The following is a 17,508-nucleotide window of genomic DNA, read 5'->3' as shown; positions in this document are numbered from 1 at the left end:
CTTTCAAAGACGCTGAAACAAACCTGTGCTGAGAAGAGGACCCCCTACTTTTGATCAAACACACTCTTCTTCCTGATAAAAGCATCATGTCAAATTATACAAACATGGTAATGGAAAAAGAGGTGACCTCATGGATGTTCCATAGGCTACTTCACATGTTATTGAAATAAATTCCATTGTGTAACCTAAAGCTCTTATTTCGGCCTATTGGTACTCTCAAAAATAGAGAGTGCTGAAATAAAGAGTTTTAGGCCCACAATTTTCACTTACAGTCTCACTAAAAGGACAAGTTGGTAACACTAATTGTTGTGTGCATGTGAGAACATAAAGAATGGAGTTCCTGCAAAGCTGTGCCAAGGGAGTAGCAGCTGCAGGCCATTTGAAGAGGTGAAACAGCATCAATGGGGCATCTCTGTTGGAAAGGAATGCAGGTCAGTAACCACCAGTGAATCTCCACCTCCACAAAGAGAAAGATCAACCTGAACCACACATCCTGCTGTCACGCAACCGAGAATCTGCCAACATGTCCTAGGAAAGGTAAAAGCAAATTATATCCATAGCCCTCAGCCCTGCATTTCTCAGTATGTGATACTCCAAGAGCTGCGAATTATAAAGTTATTTGGCAGGAGACCAGGAAATGGAAACTGTGAAACACACACCTAAAGTTAATAGAAGCTCCCAGGGAATCTAAACAAGTGATCTAAAAGAAGGTGCTAAGCCACAAGGCACTGAGGAAAGCCATTCTAATTCTGAACAAAGACAACTACTAACACAGACTTAAGTGATCCAGCCTCCTTAAAGGATAAAGAGTGACTCCAGGACACTTTTAAGAAAGAGGCAGCCTTCATCAGTGAAAAAAGGAAGTAAGATCCTGGTGGAAGGGTTAAGCTCTGACATGGTAAGACACTTGGACACCTTTGACACAAATCACACATAGAACATTAACCCAGAAAGAAATGTAGCTTGCAGCTGCACATCAATGGATCACATGAACCCGTTCTCTAACAGTTACATGTGAGATTAAGTAGAACTTGAGAATTCAAATTAAATATAAAGCATGTCATGCTACAGGGCAAAAACAAAGCATGAACAAAACCACCAAGCTATAGAAAGATGTTCCTAAGGGGCACAATTTCGCTAGAAATTGAAATGACTGCTAGCTACCTTCACCAGTATTACAAGTAGTGCACACAATACCTATGAGTATGTGAATAAGTCTACTGGAAGTCATAAAAATCACAGGAAACCAGCCACAACTCTCTTGTGGATGCCTCAATGAAAATGAATGCTCAGCAAAAGGGCTTGGTAGATTGATCTCTAAAGTTTACTATAGCACACATCACATCTGAAAGGGTAAAACACTACAAAGGAAGAAAGCAGTTGCTTAACAAATCACAAGAGTCTGAGATTTCTATGAGATTTCTTCTCTTGATATCAGATTTTTTTATTATTATTTATTGAATGCGTACACTGCCCTTCATCCGAAAATCGCAGGGCAGTTCACAACATAAAAATACAAAATGAGAACACAAAATGCATAAAAACAAAACAAAACGTGCACCCCTTATCCCATAAACAAATGGCATATAAATATGAAACTAGCCCCCCTGTTGGCTTTTCAGACCACATGTTATCTTCACAAAGAACATTCTGAAGCAGTTCTTTGATCGCTGTGCAAGGGAAATAACTCAAAAACAGGGCAGAGCCGGAAGTACTGCCTGAAAATATTTTCAGTTTATGATGACCCAAACACCAGGGGATCCTGGGCTGCAGCTCCTCCAGATAGTTTGCTACCAAGATTAGCAGTTTGACTTTGGCATGTGTTGAGTATCATTCCAACTGTGTGTATTTAAAATACTTTTCTCAGAAGCTGCGTGGACAGAATGTATAAGGCACCCAGGGGAAACGAAGAACTACGAGGAGGTATGTACAAAACATAGGTCTTATACAAAGATCTGTTTTGAATGGGTTTGCAGTCGGCTTGAAAGCAACCCACAAACCAGGTGTGGGGCAGAAAGCCTTTAAGCAGATAATCTAACCTGAGGTTGAGCCAGCAACAAACCAGAAATAGAAAGGTAATGATGCTCCATACATATTAAGAAGACTCCAGACAAAAGGGGGCAAAAGCAATACTGGTCTGATAAGCAAGTTCACTCGCAGAGCAAGGGAAAGCAAAGTCTTCTCACAAGAAGATTGCTGCTGTGACATTAAGAGGACTGTGATCACCAATAGTCAGCATGGATTTCTGAAAAATAAGTCATGCCACAGGGTTCTGTCTTGGGCCCGGTCTTATTCAACATCTTTATCAACGACTTGGATGATGGACTCAAGGGCATCCTGATCAAATTTGCAGATGACACCAAACTGGGAGGGGTGGCTAACACCCCAGAGGACAGGATCACACTTCAAAACGACCTTGACAGATTGGAGAACTGGGCCAAAACAAACAAGATGAATTTTAACAGGGAGAAATGTAAAGTATTGCACTTGGGCAAAAAAAATGAGAGGCACAAATACAAGATGGGTGACACCTGGCTTGAGAGCAGTACATGTGAAAAGGATCTAGGAGTCTTGGTTGACCACAAACTTGACATGAGCCAACAGTGTGACGCGGCAGCTAAAAAAGCCAATGCAATTCTGGGCTGCATCAATAGGAATATAGCATCTAGATCAAGGGAAGTAATAGTGCCACTGTATTCTGCTCTGGTCAGACCTCACCTGGAGTACTGTGTCCAGTTCTGGGCGCCACAGTTCAAGAAGGACACTGACAAACTGGAACGTGTCCAGAGGAGGGCAACCAAAATGGTCAAAGGCCTGGAAACGATGCCTTATGAGGAACGGCTAAGGGAGCTGGGCATGTTTAGCCTGGAGAAGAGGAGGTTAAGGGGTGATATGGTAGCCATGTTCAAATATATAAAAGGATGTCACATAGAGGAGGGAGAAAGGTTGTTTTCTGCTGCTCCAGAGAAGCGGACACGGAGCAATGGATCCAAACTGCAGGAAAGAAGATTCCACCTAAACATTAGGAAGAACTTCCTGACAGTAAGAGCTGTTTGACAGTGGAATTTGCTGCCAAGGAGTGTGTTGGAGTCTCCTTCTTTGGAGGTCTTTAAGCAGAGGCTTGACAACCATATGTCAGGAGTGCTCTGATGGTGTTTCCTGCTTGGCAGGGGGTTGGACTCGATGGCCCTTGTGGTCTCTTCCAACTCTATGATTCTATGATTCTATGACTACAAGGCATGGGCAAGATGAGCAATGGGGCTGAGGTGCACATAGGGACTTATCATCCATTCAATCTCAGCATTTTCAAGGTCAAGACGGGTGACTATATTCCCGGCAACCTTGCCCCTGTCCTCTTGGTGTCACCTGGTAGCTTTATTTGCATGCTGCTGGCATTAGATAGTGGTTAAGCAGCAACATATGCCAGGTGTCCAAGCAAAGTGTTTGACCCACAAAGATGAGAATCAGTGTATAAAATACAGATGGAAGCGTCTAAGCAAAGCTGCCTTGATGCTCAGTATCACTCTGCACCTGAAGAGAATGACAAACAGTAAGGAACTCTACCCGCTCGAACTCTAGAAGCCTGACAGAGTTTCTGAATTTCCTAGTCCTATCAATAACTCAGTCAAATACAACCACCAGCATGAGTTTGACCAAACTGCGGGAGGCAGCGGAAGACAGGAGTGCCTGGCGTGCTCTGGTCCAGGGGGTCACGAAGAATCGGACACGACTAAACAACTAAACAACAGCAACAAGCAATTTTCATTTACTTCTAAGAATTTTTATGTATATGGGGGGGGGGGCATATACCATCACTTGGTAGCCAAGCCCAAAAGCAAAAGTCTCATTTGGATGCATTTTGACTTGCCTACTGCTGACAATCACCATGAGGTAACTGATCAAAGTATCATTTATCAGTTTTAGACCCTTAAGTAGTAGCAGTTGCCAGGACATGCTGCGTTCGCCTCTGCGTAGCTCCTTCGTTATTTCAGCTATCGTGATATACAGTGGTACCTCAGGTTAAGAACTTAATTCGTTCCGGAGATCCATTCTTAACCTGAAACTGTTCTTAACCTGAAGCACCACTTTAGATAATGGGGCCTCCCGCTGCTGCACGATTTCTGTTCTCATCCTGAAGCAAAGTTCTTAACCCGACGTACTATTTCTGGGTTAGTGGAGTCTGTAACCTGAAGTGTCTGTAACCCAAGGTACCACTGTAATTTTCAACTCTTTTTCTAACGATCCCTAGCATAGAATTTGCCCTTTCTGCAGTTACCACACACTGGGTTAACATCTTCATCAAGCTGAACAATTACCAGCTATATGCTGTGGATGCTAAACTATTTTAGGAAGTGAAGTACAGAACTAAGAAACAGTAGCTGTTCTAGAATAAGAGTTGGGCGCCCAGTGGAAAGTTGAACCCAGGCCTCCCCAGTGCAAATTCTATGGACTCTCCACTACATCAAGATGGTTATCATGGTTGGTAGTAGTAAAAAGAACTCACTGAAGATCTTCAGTGGCAGGCATATATATTCTTATAAGAAAAGCGTAAGTCTAAAAACTTTAGCAGAGTTTCAGAGCTGGACAAAAATTTTGGTTGCCATCATCACTGTGTGTCTCCCCCCTCCCTCCAAGCGCTCTGTGAGATGCAGCTCATTTGTCCAAAGCATCATGAGAGTCTCCAGCTAATGCCTGGAATTGCCTAATGCAAGGACTAAAGCAAGAGGTACTCACAAGCATGGGGGAAGGTCAGTAATACTCCCACTGCTTTTCCTGCAAAAACTGGCATGAAGTAAGGGGCAAAAGCACTCTGTCCCACCCCTCAAGTTCTTCCACATGCCATAAGATGTTGGAAGGGGACCACAATCTCTTGTGCTTGATACAAAAGGAGACAAGATCTCACTTTATACTGGGCATCCATGGAAGCATCAGGTAGCAGTTTCCAGAATTAAGTGCATGGCTGCCACTGGCATTTTTGTGGCCCCTGTGGACAGAATAAGTATCACTGTATGAATGCTCTTGCACTAAATACAGTGGAACCTCGGATTAAGAGCTTAATTCGTTCTGGAGATCCATTCTTAACATGAAACTGTTATTAACCTGAGGTACCACTTTAGCTAATGGGGCCTCCCGCTGCTGCTGCAGCCGCGCAATTTCTGTTCTCATCCTGAAGCAAAGTTCTTAACCCGAGGTACTCTTTCTGGGTTAGCGGAGTCTGTAACCTGAAGCGTCTGTAACCTGAGGTACCACTGTACTAAACTTGAACACAGCTAAACAAGTACAGTACTACCTTGGAAGTCGAATGGAATCCGTTCCAGAAGTCCATTCGACTTCCAAAATGTTCCGAAACCAAAGCATGGCTTCTGATTGGTTACAGGAAGCTCCTGCAGCCAATCAGAAGCTGTGGAAGCCCCGTCAGATGTTCAGCTTCCAAAAATACGTTTGCAAACCGGAACAGTCACTTCCGGGTTTGTGGCATTCAGGAGCCAAAACGTTCGAGAACTAAGCTGTTTGAAAACCAAGGTACGACTGTACACACTTCTGTACTAGACAGTCGAGCAGGGGATGAATACTGTCCAAGAAAGGAAACCACCAACTAAAATTGAAAAGTTTCATCCTCAGTCAATAATATAGAAGACAGATCATCCAGACTACAGCCACATACAACTTGCCCTACTCAACGTAATTTTTTTTTAAGTAGAAGGGAAGCATTACTTCCTGAACCCAGTCTCTGAAAACAGCACAGTAAAAGCAGATAACTGCATGATCCAGCCTGCAAATAACTGAGCATGGTGTATGACAGGGGTCGGCAACCTAAGGCCCATGGGGGTCATTTAACTGGCCAACGAGCTGCCCCCCAAACCAAGCCACCCGCTCAGCGAGTCCCCGCGCGCTGAACTAAACTGGTGCAGCGCGGCACAGGACTTGCTTCCACGGTGCCGGAAATCGCGTCTGTGCATGCACTGATGCCGAAAAACACATCTGCGCAGATGATGATGATGGAAATCGCGGGCAGACGCACTCACACTCGCGTGTGATCCAGGCCCACGGAGGGATCTCTGCTGGAGTGAACCGGCCCAGGTGAGGTAAACCTTGCCGACCCCTGATGTATGCAGTGTCAGTGCTCATCTCTAGTTTGGAGTGGAGGAGGGAAGTGTTATCAGAGTTTTGATAGAAGGTTTTACACGCCCACCTGAGGAATTTGTCCCCTAAATAGATACAATTATGCTTCAATTCTGCATATCCCCTCCTCCACACCTCCTTTTTTATTACTGGGAGTGGAGAATGGATGGGCTTTGTTATTTTTAAAGTGCAAACCAAAAAGAAGAAAGGACATGCCTCCATTTAAGATTTCACAATTCACATGCAGGGAGAAGCGTTTTTTTGCAACTGTAACCACACAGTAAATTCCTGTAACATTCCTCAGAATGCAAATCAGTTTGATCCCAGGAAGTGCTGGAAAACACTAAAGCAGAGAAGCTTCAGATTCTTGGAGCAAAATCCAATGCATTTTTAGTTGGAAGAACTCCCATCGTGTGCCATTGGGGTTAAGTCCAGGTCTATACCACTGCAGTCTTACGGACTGTACTACACATGCCTAGTCAAAAGTCAGTCCTAGGTAAGTAAGTATAATACTGAAGCGATCAAAAACATGGCTCCGCTCCAGAGGTGAAAGGTTGCTAGTTTATCTACTTCTAATGACACCACAAAATTGTTTCCTTAAGCCTCTAACAAAGCAAGCCAGAAATTCTGCCCATACCTAGAGGCGATATATTTTAGTAATATTGAGAAATTTAATCAGCATCTACTAACTGCTGGCAGCTTTCTCAGGAAGAACGCCTACTTCCTACCATAAATGGGAACACACATGCATTCGCCTCTAAGAGCCTACACTTCTCACTCTCTCAACCATTAATGAAAACCTTTGTATCTCCCTCACACCTGCATGAACACCCCTCACAGCTAACAAGAAAATGGAATTAAAAAGTACTTTCTTCTGGAGAATAACTCATTCTGTGGGCCTTTAAAACCCTTGTTAAAAATCTATCCCTGCGCAAAAGAGGACAGGAGGCTTCCTCTATCTTTAAAGAAGGTTTCTCCTTTGTAAAAAGGACAGTGAAAATTACCTCAACCAACCATAATGTATGAGCCAGGCAGTCTATTTCAATACAGTTCTTATGGAAGGAGAGTGAGAATAAATGGTAAATCACCTATTCTCATAAAAGGGGGAAACACAATCCTGCTTTAAGAAACAGTCCTTCCCAACTGGACATGAGAATATGATTCCCAGCTTCTACCAGACATAGCACTAGGCAGAAATGAACCAATGCTCTATAGTGGCCCATACTTTCACCTCCTTGTTTCAGCCAATGGGAAACTACGAATGTGAGAACATAATAATAATAATAATAATAATAATATCTTTATTGTCATAATAATATCTTTATTGTCATTGCCCCCTCTCAGAGCCCCTCTTCTCCAGAGCAGAAGAAACAATTTCCATGGGATCCCTTCCTGCCTCAGAGGTTGTAGCAACTTGTCACTGTGGAATCTTATGTGGAAATGACAACAGCAGGCAAAATTCTTCTCCCTTTGCTGCAAGGCTTAAAATGTGGAAACAGATGTCCCCATGTCATTCTGAAGATGAAAACCAGTGGGCAGACAAAGTTTCCCAGGCTTTATTGAGTTTTCTTTTTAAAAATGTATTAAACAGCTGTAAGAGATTCCCAAGTCCTGCCTCAACTCTGCAATGTGTGTACCAATTACTACTACATAGGAGAAACTTTTCTCTTTACACATATTGTGGGGAGGAGATAGTGCCCCTGCCTCTAGAGCAGGGGTTGACAACGTGCAGCCCATGAAGACCGTTTTACTGACCCATGAGCCGCCTGCTCGGCGAGTCCCCTGCGTGCTGCGCTAAACCAGCGTAGCAACTCTCCGAGCAGCACTGGAAATCACATCTGCGCAAGTGCAGATACCGGAAATCACATCTGCGCATGTCCAGACGCCGAAAATCGCTTTTGCACAGGCGTTATTTTTGGCATCTGTGCATGCGCAGAAGTGATTTCCGATGCCACGGACATGCACAGATGCAATTTCTGGTATCACGCTGCGCCAATCCGGCCCACGGACTATCTCCATGGGAGTGATCCGGCCCATGGCCGGTAAACCTTGCTGACCCCTGCTCTAGAGTCCTAGATAAACATGGGAGTAGCATTTTAGCTTCTCTTTCCATCACATGTATGTCACAGGTAGAGAGGTATGTCTAATGAAGTGAGAAATAACCTCCATCTAGAAAGACACCTGGCATTCTTTGAGTTTGCTCTGCCCGGCAAGTCAATATACAATACAGTAACAGTGTTATCATGGTACTAAAAGTCCCTATCATAGTCAGGCAACACAGATATACAGTGGTACCTCTGGTTACATACATACTTAATTCATTCCAGAGGTCCGTTCTTAACCTGAAACTGTTATTAACCTGAAGCACCATTTTAGCTAATGGGGCCTCCCGCTGCTGCCGCTGCATGATTTCTGTTCTCATCCTGAAGCAAAGTTCTTAACCCGAGGTACTATTTCTGGGTTAGCGGAGTCTGTAACCTGAAGCGTATGTAACCTGAGGTACCACTGTATCTGACATGCTTATGCCAACATGAATGAACTTAAACAGAGGTGACTCTTTACTCACACATAGACAAGTATATACAGTGGTGCCTCGCAAGACGAAATTAATTCGTTCCGCGAGTTGTGTCATCTAGCGATTTTTTCGTCTCGCGGAGCGCGGATTCGCTGGGTATTAACGGCTTTAAGAAAAAGGAAGCAAACTCGCAAGTCGTTTTCGTCTTGCGAAGCAAGCCCATAGGGAAAATCGTCTTGCAAAGCAACACAAAAAACGAAAAACCCTTTCGTCTTGTGCGTTTTCGTCTTGTGAGGTACCAATGTATCAGGAAAACAGAGGTGACTAACTCTGAGCTTGGAAATTCATTTTCATACCCTGAACCAGAAGCAATCTTTCCAAAAAAAGTTTATTCTACCACATTGTATACTGCCTCTAATGTGGAAAGAACTGTGCAACCATATACTATGCTACAGTCAATTTCTGTGTAACTCATTCCAAGCCCCATGACATAAGTATAAATTATAGGACAAGCTCTCAAATTTCTTGCATCCTGAGGGAGTGCTCTATGGAGAATGAATGAAGTATAAATCCCTGTTGCATTGAAAAATTTCTAAATACTCAAAATGGAATTCCAGTCCAATGCTTCATTATTTCCTGACGGGCTCCTCTCTTCCCATTATACGATCCTTATTGCAAAGCTGGTGTGCTGCAGTAGGTATGAGGTTGAGCTACAAATATGCAAGTCCTTGGGTTTGAATCTCAAGTGTGCAATGAACTTAAAAGTTGGCCTCAGACACACATGTCTATCTCAGCCTTAAACCTGTCCATCTGGGGAAAACACTAACTTACATTATAGGCATATGAATCATTTTGAACATTTGAAAGCATTATACAAATGTGAAGAATATTATTGTAAAATCACTCAGTCTTGTGACCCATTTCATCAGTTACCCACAAGGCGGCTGTATCATAATGATTTCAATCCTAACCCCACTTACATTAGAGTAAGTCCTACTGAATTCAATGGGGCTTAATTCTGAGTAGACATGGCTATGATTGTGTTGTAACATGGCTACCCCTCTAAATATTATTACAGTGGTACTTGGTTTTTGAACGTAATCTGTTCCAGAAGACGGTTTGAGTTCTGAAGTGTTCAAAAACAAAAAACTCAATACGGAAGCCGCGTGGCATGTTCGACTTCCGAGGCGTGTTCAAAAACCAAAGCATTCACTTCCATGTTTACAGCATTCAAAAACTGAAATGTTTGTCAACAGAGATGTTTGAAAACCAAGGTACCGCTGTATTGTTTCTCCCTATTCTAGGGAGACTGAAGCAACTGTCATTTGTTTGTAGATGAACTTGTGTATTACTAGCACAGCCTTCACAGAACCTACACACAAACATAAATGTGATGTTAGCACCTTGGACATGTGAGCACATTTGGAATATTGTGTATAGTAATTTCACTTCAGAAGGAAGCAGTAAAAATGACTGGGGTCTGCAGCAGCTTTCCTATGAGAAAAGGTTACATCATTTGGGACTTTTTAGTTTGGAGAAAAGTCAAGTTGGGGCATTTCAGAAGTTTATAAAAAGGTTTTACCCCTCTCTCATAACACTAGTACATGTGGCAATCCAATGAAGCTGAAAGGTCAAGAGAAAAGAAAGTTCTTTTTCACAGAACTATGACACTTCTTACCAAAGCAGCCTGGGTGGCTTTAATGGTGGATTAGAAAAATTCAAGGAACACAAGGATATCTATAGTTACTATGCAGGACCGTTATGTTATTCTTCCGCTGTCAGATGCCTCTCAATACCAGCTGTTAAGAATTACATCCAGGAGAGCACAGGTGCATTCTGGTTCTCCTTGCAGACTTACTGCCAAGGGGTCTGGCTGGCCACTGTGAGAACAGGATGGTGGACTAGACAAATCTTTGGCCTGATCCAGCAGCCGGGCTCTTCTGGCATCCTTACGACTGAGATTCTGTATCAGGGGAATGGGGAAACTTGCGGCCCTCTGTTGAACTCCCACTGCCAATACGGTCAGGGGGTGATGGGAGTTGTAGTCCAGCATCACCTGGAGGGCTTCACACGTTTCGCACCTCCACTTTGTTTATCCTGTGCAGGGCCTAAGACCAAACTGGGGGGAATTTCAAGTTTTGACCCTCCTGCATGGCCTTACCCTTGTTCTTACGCCCATCCTCGTGGGGGTGCTTCTTTGACACCCTACGGGGGTCACCCGGGAGAGGAAGTGGGAGTTGTGCCCACTTAGCTCTCCCACCTGGGAAAGGCGAGTAGTTCTCCGATGGGGAAGCAGCTCCTCCCACCCCGCCCCACACAAAGGGAGCGGCAAGGAAGAGCCCTCCGCCCCATAACACCCCCCCCCAATGCACACACAAAAAGAAATAAAAACCCCACGCGAGGGGCTTATTCTTCCTTCCTTCCTTCCTGCCCCCCCCCCACTTTCTCACCAGGCGGGCGGCCTCGGCCCACGTGCGCTCCTTCTTCCTCCTCTGCTTCATCTCCTTCATCTTCCTCCGAGGGGAAAACAAGCGAGGGGCGCTCCCGGCAGGCGCGCGCGCGCGAGGAGGTCGGAGGGGGGGGGCGGCGGAGGACAAGAGCGGCCGCGGGGGGGGGGCAGAGAGCGGGAGCGAGCAGGAGGGAGCGAGCGGGAGGAGGCAGGGCAGGCAGGCGGGAGCGCGCGCGGCCGACCGTTACTCGGGCGCGGTTTTGGCGGCGGGGGGGAGGGGCGGGGCGCTGGGCTGCGCGCGCGCGAGGCGGCTGAGGGGGAGAAAAAGGGCGGGCGGGCAGGCAGGCGAGAGGGAGGGGGGCCCGGCGCGCGCGCGCTCTTAAGGGGTGCTGAGGGTGGTGTTGCCGCCGCCGCCGCCGAGGCCCGACATAACAACGGAGGAGGAGGAGGGGGCTGGGGGTCAAAGGTCTTCGAAAGGGTGGGCGGGAAAAGGGAGGGGGGAAACGAGGAGGAGGAGGAAGTGGACGGCAAGAGAGGCGAGGCGGTGACGGAGGCCCGAACAGTGGCCGGCGAGGGACAATCCTGTCAGGAGCCCTGTCAGGAGGCGAGGGAGGGAGAGGGCTCGCTCGGGGGGTTTGAAGGAAAACAAGCCGCGCGGGCCGACGGGAGATGTAGTCTTGGCCAGCGGAGCGGGGAGAGGAGGCGGGCACGCGCGGCAAGGGCGTCGGGACTACAAATCCCAGAAGGCGCCGCGGCGGGGAGAAGGCGCCCTCTCCCGCCCAGAAGAGGAGGGGGCTTCCGCTCCGGCGCTGGCGACGCTGCGGGGAGGCTGCCGCGGTGCATGATGGGCGGCGGCGCCAAGCGGGGAGGGGGAGGCCGGGAAGAAGCCGAGACATCCGGGTACTCGCGCGTTCAGCCCTCGTGTGAACGCGCAAACCCGTTAACGCTCCCAGCTCCCGCGTTGAGAGGCGGGAGGGAAGAGAGGGAAGAGACGGGAGAGCCCTGACCCCGTTCTGAGGGCCGGCCCACATGTCACGGAGGGGCGGCGGCAGCGTGGTATAATGGTTAGAGTGTCGGGCTAAGGACCTGGGTTCGAATCCCCACTCGGCCGTGGGACTCGCTGGGTGGCCGTGGGCCCTTCACTGCCTCTCGACCTAACCTACCTCGCAAGGTGGTTGCTGGGATGACACGTGGAGGAGGGAGAGAACCAGGTGCGCCACCTGGAGATCATTGGGGGGGGAGGTGGGGTAATAAATGCAATAAACAAAGAAATGGGGGGGGAGAGAGATAAGTAGCACCGCAGGCAGCCAACGCGTCGGACTCCCCCTTGCTGGGAACCAGGAGGGAGAGGGCGGCTGGTCCTGCGTTCGAATCCTGCTTGCGGGTAAGGGCATCTCTGGGGGGGGCTCCTTACTGCGAGGATAGGAGGAAGGGGCCTCACTTGGCCTCATCCAGTAGCCAAGCTTTTCCTAAGTCCTTATGGAGCCTCCCGGTCCAGGGGCGGCCTTTCTGCACCCCCAGGTTCTTAGAAGCATTTGCACTGTATGTAAATCAGCTTGTTAAATGAAGTCTGTGAAGCCTGCAAAGCTTATCATGTGGAAGCGTGCATGCGTGTATGTTGGGCACGGGTGTGACTGGGGGTGTACCGAGAAATCGTTTGAAAAGTTTGCAGGGATATTGGAAAACTGCTACAATGAGTTATATGGAAACTCAGCTAGGGGACTCGAGGAAGTCATCCAGTAATGATAATTAAATTGGAATTTTAACAGTTAGGATATATGTTTGTTCGTTTGTCTTTTTTATATTGTGATGTTTTTCTTTTATGTTTGTTATAAATTTGGAAAATTGATAAAAAAAATTGGGAGGAAAAATGAAATGTTTGCAGAGATTGTAATGGTTTTCCACTGGAGAGCCGAGGCAAGGATCGGTTTTGCAGAGATGTCACCGTGCAAAACAGTTACAATCTCTGCAAAACCATCTCTGCCTCAGCTCTCTCCCCCTCCCCCTGCAGCCACAGCCAATTGCCCAACAGCCTGCAAAGCACCAAGCTCCTCAGACGCTGCAAAAAACACCAACTGGGTTATTTACTTCAGAGTAGTGGAGGGGGGGAATCTTGCCCTGCCCCACTTCTGTGCATGTGTTGCGCATGTTAAGGTGGGTAAGATGCTGCCTAGCTGCCTCTCAGACATGAAATTCTTGCTCAAGAGTAAAAGAGCAGATTGCTGTGCCCTTAAAGCCAAAGCGTACCACTTTTCTGCCTTGCCTTCCCTTTCCCAGACATGAGGCTATTGCTTTTGTGTCCTAATAGGGGTAAATGGAAGGAAGATGATTTAACTGGCTGCTTTATGCTCTCCTATGGGAGAGGGCTGCATGGCCATCCATCACGGCTGCTTGAGGTTCCTTCATTGCAGGGGTTGGACTAGATGACCCTCAGAGGTCCCTTCCAACTCTGATTCTGTGATCGTCCCAAAGGTGATGCAAGTATTCTCTGTGCTGTGTACTGCTGGGGAAGCTTTAGTTTCCCCGTGTGCTGTGAAATGGCTCAGTCCTTGCTTTTATGTGCTGTATTGCTCTTAAACAAAAAAAAATATTATGGGTTCTTTGACTATGAAAACCTATATACGGATAATCGATTTTCTTTTAGTTTGTCCTAGATTTCCAAAGCCCTATAAGCTGCTAAAACGGTTAGGCAATTTGGCATCTTTTATTTTCAGACCCCCTCATCGATCAACTAAATTACATGGTTTCTTTTCATCTTTTAAATATATGGGACACGCCTAACATCAGTTCTAAAGATGAAAAGGATTCAAATAAAACTTCCCCCAAAATGCAAGTGGGAGCAATTGGTAAACAAACAAACAAACAAAAAAAGCAAATACACCTCAAGGCTGCAATCCTAAATAATAAGGAATTGGCCCCATTTGAACACAGTGGTACTTCAGAGTGAAAAACTTAAACCCAATGAGTAACCTAGGATTGAGCTTCATGTAGCTCTAGAATGATCTGCTTCACTCAAATTTTTCAATGCAACTAATGGGAATATTTGTTTAGCTATTTTTAAAAGTGCTGTGTTTGACGGACACATCTATCTTTAGGCAAGAATTGGAAAATAGAGGAAATGGATGTGAAACAAGAACGTCTTGGTACCGCTGACCTGGTGGTTTATGGGCTCGCATGGGAAACGTCCGAGCATGAACTGGAGGAGTTCTTCAGCAGATTTGGAGCAGTTCTCAAGAGTCCAGGTATCTGGCGTAACTACCCTTCCATGAGCCATGACTGGCCAAAACATCAAAATGTAACTGCTGTTTGTTGTGCTTTCTTAGAGATATTGCTTCACCCTCTCCAAGAACTGTTGAAGTTACCCAAAAATAAATAACCATAAAAAATGGTATCCGAGCCTTGTATCAGGAACAGAAATTTCTTTTTGGGAACAGGATTGTTGAGAAACCATTTGCTGCCCTCGGACTTTTGTCTTCCTTGGCGCTGGGACTAAGTGGCTGTGGTTCACTTAACTCATAATGGAAACAAGTCTTTCCTTGAGGGCCACTGAAGCAAGGGACTGGGACTGAGCAACCGCATCTGTTTCAGAATTCAGCTCAGTTTGTGTGTGGTCTTAGTCCATTTCGGTATTGAGTTTGGTCAGCTGAAGTCATTGTGGTAAAAAAAGGAAGAGTTCTGACCTTTTCATGCTGGTAGCTGGGGTTGTTTGTCTAAATCTGAGTCGAGAGAGAGAGAACCCCGAAAGTTACATGGCTGAGCTGGTTTCTCGGCAGAATTCATGGAGTGGCCCTCTCTCCATTCTCCCTCTGCTGCAGCCATACAGAGTGGCTGTTGAGGGACAGAGGAACCTGGTCTCTAGGCTGCAGCTGTTAGCAAGGGAAGATGATGAAAGCAGGATGAAACCTTCCGCTGAAAATCATCAAACATTATTTTTCGCACTACTTCATTTTGAAATTCAACCCATGAAATAGCTGGGTAGAATTGGTACGTAATTGGTAGTGCAATGCCATTGTTGTTACAGCCATCTCATCTCTGCTCCTGACCCTAGGTGATGACTGATTGCAGATCCAGCCAGTCGAAGCGGATCGGACTGGTGACATTTGCCGACTACGAAGCACAGATGAAAGTCATGGTAGAGAGGCTTGGAGCGCCACATTCGATCCCAGCTTCTGAAATAGAACCTCAAGGAAGTTTCCTTGCGATTTAAGCTGAAGTGTCATGTTAATCTCTCACGGTGTTTGCTCAGAAGCACAGATGAATCCAGAGATGGTTGTTCTTTTTCTCTCCGTTTCTCAAAAAAGGGGTGTCTTCTAAGCTTGACATAAGTTCTGTTCCCGGTGGCTTTACTGCGCAGGCACACGGAAATGTGTGAAGTGTTCATAGCAGAAGGGCTTCTGTGCAAGAGAGCAGATATGTGTGTACACAACTCTGCATGCAGTATGTTGGTTATTAAAACAGCTAGACAAAAACATTTGCATTAATTAAAATCTAAGGACTGCTGCTGCTGCTTCCCAGCAAGGACCACGCTGCTGAGAGTCTGAGGGCCCTGCTCCTGCCTCTCTCCACCTGGCCCAGGGCGGGGCCTGACAGGCTTCATAAGGACTGCTGCTGCCCAGCAAGAAGGTACTGCTTCTTCTTTTAAATTGCTTTAAAAAAAATTAAAATATAAAAAATTCAATAAATAATGATAATCTTTTGTTCTGCATTGGCACCAGCCAACTTCAGAGGAATTTTCAAATCCGAGGAAGCCGTGTGTTTGGGGTTGCACCAAAGACATGAATGCAAATGATACCTGTGAGCTTATTTGCCGGTTTGGAGAAGTCACTGATGTCTTTGTTAAATAACCCTTCGGAGGCTTTGCCTTTGTTACGTTTGCTGATGATCAGGTATCTATGCAAAGTGCCCTGGTCTTTTGCTGATGTGTAGGCAACTTATTCTTAAGTTCATGAAGTTCCTGTTCAGTTCTTGTTGTATAGAAAAACTTAAGTGCAGCAGCCTCATGAGACAGACTAATTCTTGTCCTATTGGGTGGCTGTCTGTCATAGAAGCTTTAGCTGAGATTCCAGCATGGCGGGGGGCTGAGTAGGGGCTAGTAGTCAAGGGCAACTGTGTCACCCCCCCACACACACACATTGCAGAGGCAAGTTCGACCACCGCAGACCCAGATGTGAGTAGGCCATAGAATTTGTGCTATTACCAAGCAAAAATGACAACAATTTGGTTTTGGGTGGAGAGAAATTTAAGGCACTGCAGGAAATGGGTTAGTAAATTGCTCTCTGAAGCACCTCCCACCCTCTCCTTTAAAAAAGAGTTGAAGGTGAGGTTTTTGGAGAATTTTTCCTATCTATGGTGCAATTGCATTTAGAATAATACCATGCACAGTTCTGGTGGCCTCACCTCAAAAAGGATGTTGCCAGGTTGGGAAAAGATTCAGGAAAGAGCAACTGAAATGATCCATGGGATGGAACACCTCCCCTATGGAGAAAGGTTGTAATCTCTGGGTCTATTCAGTTTGGAGAAAAGGTAATCTTGCAAGGTCACTCACTCTTTCCTCTTCTCTTCCTCTGACCTACCCCAGAGCCAGGAAGCAGCAATGCCATGGTGAGTAGGAGAACTCCTGTCACCCTCGCACAACATAGAGGACGTTACGACTACCACAACTCCCAAGGAGTGTTAAAAACTGGGAAAGAAAAGCAACATGTTTGAGAAGCACATGCTTTTATGCAACTGTTTGAATGTTTCGTTATTGTTGTAAGTCTGTTTTGAAGAAAGTTCTGTTAGTAAAGTTCCTTTTTCTGGAACCATACTTTTTGGTCTGGATAATTTTTATTCCGAGAGGAGCCTGCTTTTATTCATCCTATTGCTTCAAGCTGCGTAGTATTAATACCTGCATTTCAGAATGCTTCAGAGAGGTGTGGCACCACTGGCAGGTAGCCTCTGCTTAATTATGCCCAGCGAAAGAGGTTGTGGGAACCAGGTAATGTTTCTGACACTTTGACCACCTAACACACACACACACACGTGTTCAGGAACTGGGATTAAATGGCAGAGCACTGCCTCTTTCCTTGTGCCTACCTACCTCAAACAGCAAGCTTGGAGGAAGGACAGGGTGAGGTTGAAAATGACCAGGTCCTGCTCCTTCTGAAATGATGGCCTCAATAACAGGTGGGAAATGAGGAGGTATAGGTGGGTGGGGAAAGATTCATATACATGATTATATAATCATACTGGTTAAAATGTCTGGTGGCAAAAGGGAACAGCAGGAACTCTACTGGGATCAAGGGCTTAAAATATGGGATGAGTTTAGAAACCTAATAAAATTCTAAGACTCAAGTTTCCCATCAATGTATGAACACCTTTCCAAAAGGATGAAAACCTGTGAATGTGAAACAGCATATGAAAAAATGTAACATTACAATGA

At 45.9% G+C, this 17,508-nt stretch overlaps 1 protein-coding gene and 1 long non-coding RNA gene across 6 annotated transcripts in view; one reads left to right on the top strand and one right to left on the bottom strand.

The window, feature by feature from the left end:
- ASXL1 (ASXL transcriptional regulator 1) overlaps positions 1-11,217 on the bottom strand; it is a 33,590-nt gene extending 22,373 nt beyond the window's left edge. The window contains exon 1 of one of the 2 annotated variants that reach the window (XM_053394702.1): positions 11,089-11,217. In XM_053394702.1, the coding sequence (XP_053250677.1) occupies positions 11,089-11,148 (60 nt within the window). In that variant the 5' untranslated portion in view covers positions 11,149-11,217. The remainder of the gene's footprint in view (positions 1-11,088) is intronic. The other variant, XM_053394701.1, reaches the window with a different exon arrangement.
- A 420-nt stretch (positions 11,218-11,637) lies between these two features.
- Positions 11,638-16,893, top strand: LOC128416671 (uncharacterized). Of its 4 annotated transcripts, XR_008331266.1 has the most exons (6): positions 11,638-12,298; positions 13,396-13,559; positions 14,183-14,329; positions 15,136-15,710; positions 15,803-15,973; positions 16,666-16,893. It is a non-coding gene; the product is annotated as an uncharacterized LOC128416671 (long non-coding RNA). The 4 variants fall into 4 exon arrangements; XR_008331264.1 differs by lacking the exon at positions 13,396-13,559 and having other exon boundaries at positions 11,644-12,298; XR_008331267.1 differs by lacking the exons at positions 11,638-12,298; positions 13,396-13,559 and adding an exon at positions 12,363-12,471.
- The last annotated feature ends 615 nt before the right edge of the window (positions 16,894-17,508 follow it).

Source organism: Podarcis raffonei, chromosome 6 (assembly GCF_027172205.1).
Source record: "Podarcis raffonei isolate rPodRaf1 chromosome 6, rPodRaf1.pri, whole genome shotgun sequence".
Taxonomy (NCBI): Eukaryota; Metazoa; Chordata; class Lepidosauria; order Squamata; family Lacertidae; genus Podarcis; species Podarcis raffonei.
This window is presented reverse-complemented; position numbering and strand designations above follow the sequence as displayed.